General features: G+C 49.8%; 1 protein-coding gene across 1 annotated transcript in view; it reads right to left on the reverse strand.

Annotated features, from left to right (window-relative positions):
- Positions 1 to 207: 207 nt before the first annotated feature.
- Positions 208 to 1,322, reverse strand: part of MPPED1 (metallophosphoesterase domain containing 1) — a 107,868-nt gene continuing 106,753 nt past the window's right edge. The window contains exon 7 of the mRNA XM_006866844.1: positions 208 to 326. Within this exon, the coding sequence (XP_006866906.1) occupies positions 208 to 326 (119 nt within the window). The remainder of the gene's footprint in view (positions 327 to 1,322) is intronic.

The raw sequence follows: 1,322 nt of genomic DNA on the forward strand, positions 1-1,322 counted from the left end.
TGGTGGGGCCACACAGGGTGGTGACTCCAGGGGACTGGAGGCTGAAGAGTCAGGGGGTTATCTTCATTCCTAGGACACAGACCGTCCTCACTGTCAGTGTTCTCTGGGTCCTTCTGCACAGAAGGAAGGGTGATGGAGGTCGGTGCTCTCGATCAGGCGTTTGTAGCAGATGGATGCGGGCAGGCAGGGCTGGGCATCGAGGAGCAGTCAGGAGTTACGGGGTGTGGGGAGGTCAATGACTATGGGTGGGTTCACAGGCTGGTAGTTCACAGTGCACACAGAGGCATTCACGTAGGTGGTCGTCCCGTCTGCCATGACACCGTAACCTACAAGGCAAGCACACACCCATCAGTCCTGAGCCTGGAGCAATAGAAGTGGGCTGGTTGTATTGGGGTGGGGGGCATTCCTGGTGTGATGCTGTAGGATAAGCACTGGACTGCTAACGGAAAGGTCAGTGGCTCAGGCCCACCAAGCTCTCCTCAGAAATCATACACAGGGTTGTTATGAGTCAGAACTGACTCCACGGCTCTAACTACAATGACAGACACTATGGGCTGGGTATGTGTGGAGTTTCCTCACCTATAAAACAGAGGTGACAGTGACCACCTTTACTCTCAAGTCTACTTGTGAGGATCAAACACGATAATAATCCACCTACAGCTCTCAGCCCAGTGCCGGTGCAGGGGAAGCACTCAGTGCATATCACCATCCTCACAACAATCATCACCATCATCACTACTGTCATCACAACCATCACCATGGTAAATGGTAAACCGTTATCCTCACCGTATTCACCATCATTCTAATCACCAGCATCCTCGTCATCACCATGATCACTGCCACCACTGCCGTCATCACAGCCATCACTATAACCGTCACCATCACCACCAACACTCTCATCATCATCACCATTATCATCACTACAACCATGATCATCATCACCATCACCACCATCATCATTACAACCATCGTCACAACACTCTCATCATCTCCATCCCTACCATTATCATCACCACCATTACCATCACACCCATCCCTAAAACTAGCATCACCATCATCACCAACATTCCCATCATCACCATGATCACTGCCACCACTGCCGTCATCACAGCCATCACTATAACCGTCACCATCACCACCAACACTCTCATCATCACCACCATCATCACCATAACCATGATCATCATCACCATTATCATTATCACAACCATCATCACCATCACCACCATCATCATCATCACCATCACCACCATTATCATGACCAACACGCTCATCATCACCATCATTATCATCATCACCACCACCATTATCATCACCAACAT

This window comes from Chrysochloris asiatica, unplaced genomic scaffold (assembly GCF_000296735.1).
Source record: "Chrysochloris asiatica unplaced genomic scaffold, ChrAsi1.0 scaffold00097, whole genome shotgun sequence".
In the NCBI taxonomy this organism is placed as follows: domain Eukaryota; kingdom Metazoa; phylum Chordata; class Mammalia; order Afrosoricida; family Chrysochloridae; genus Chrysochloris; species Chrysochloris asiatica.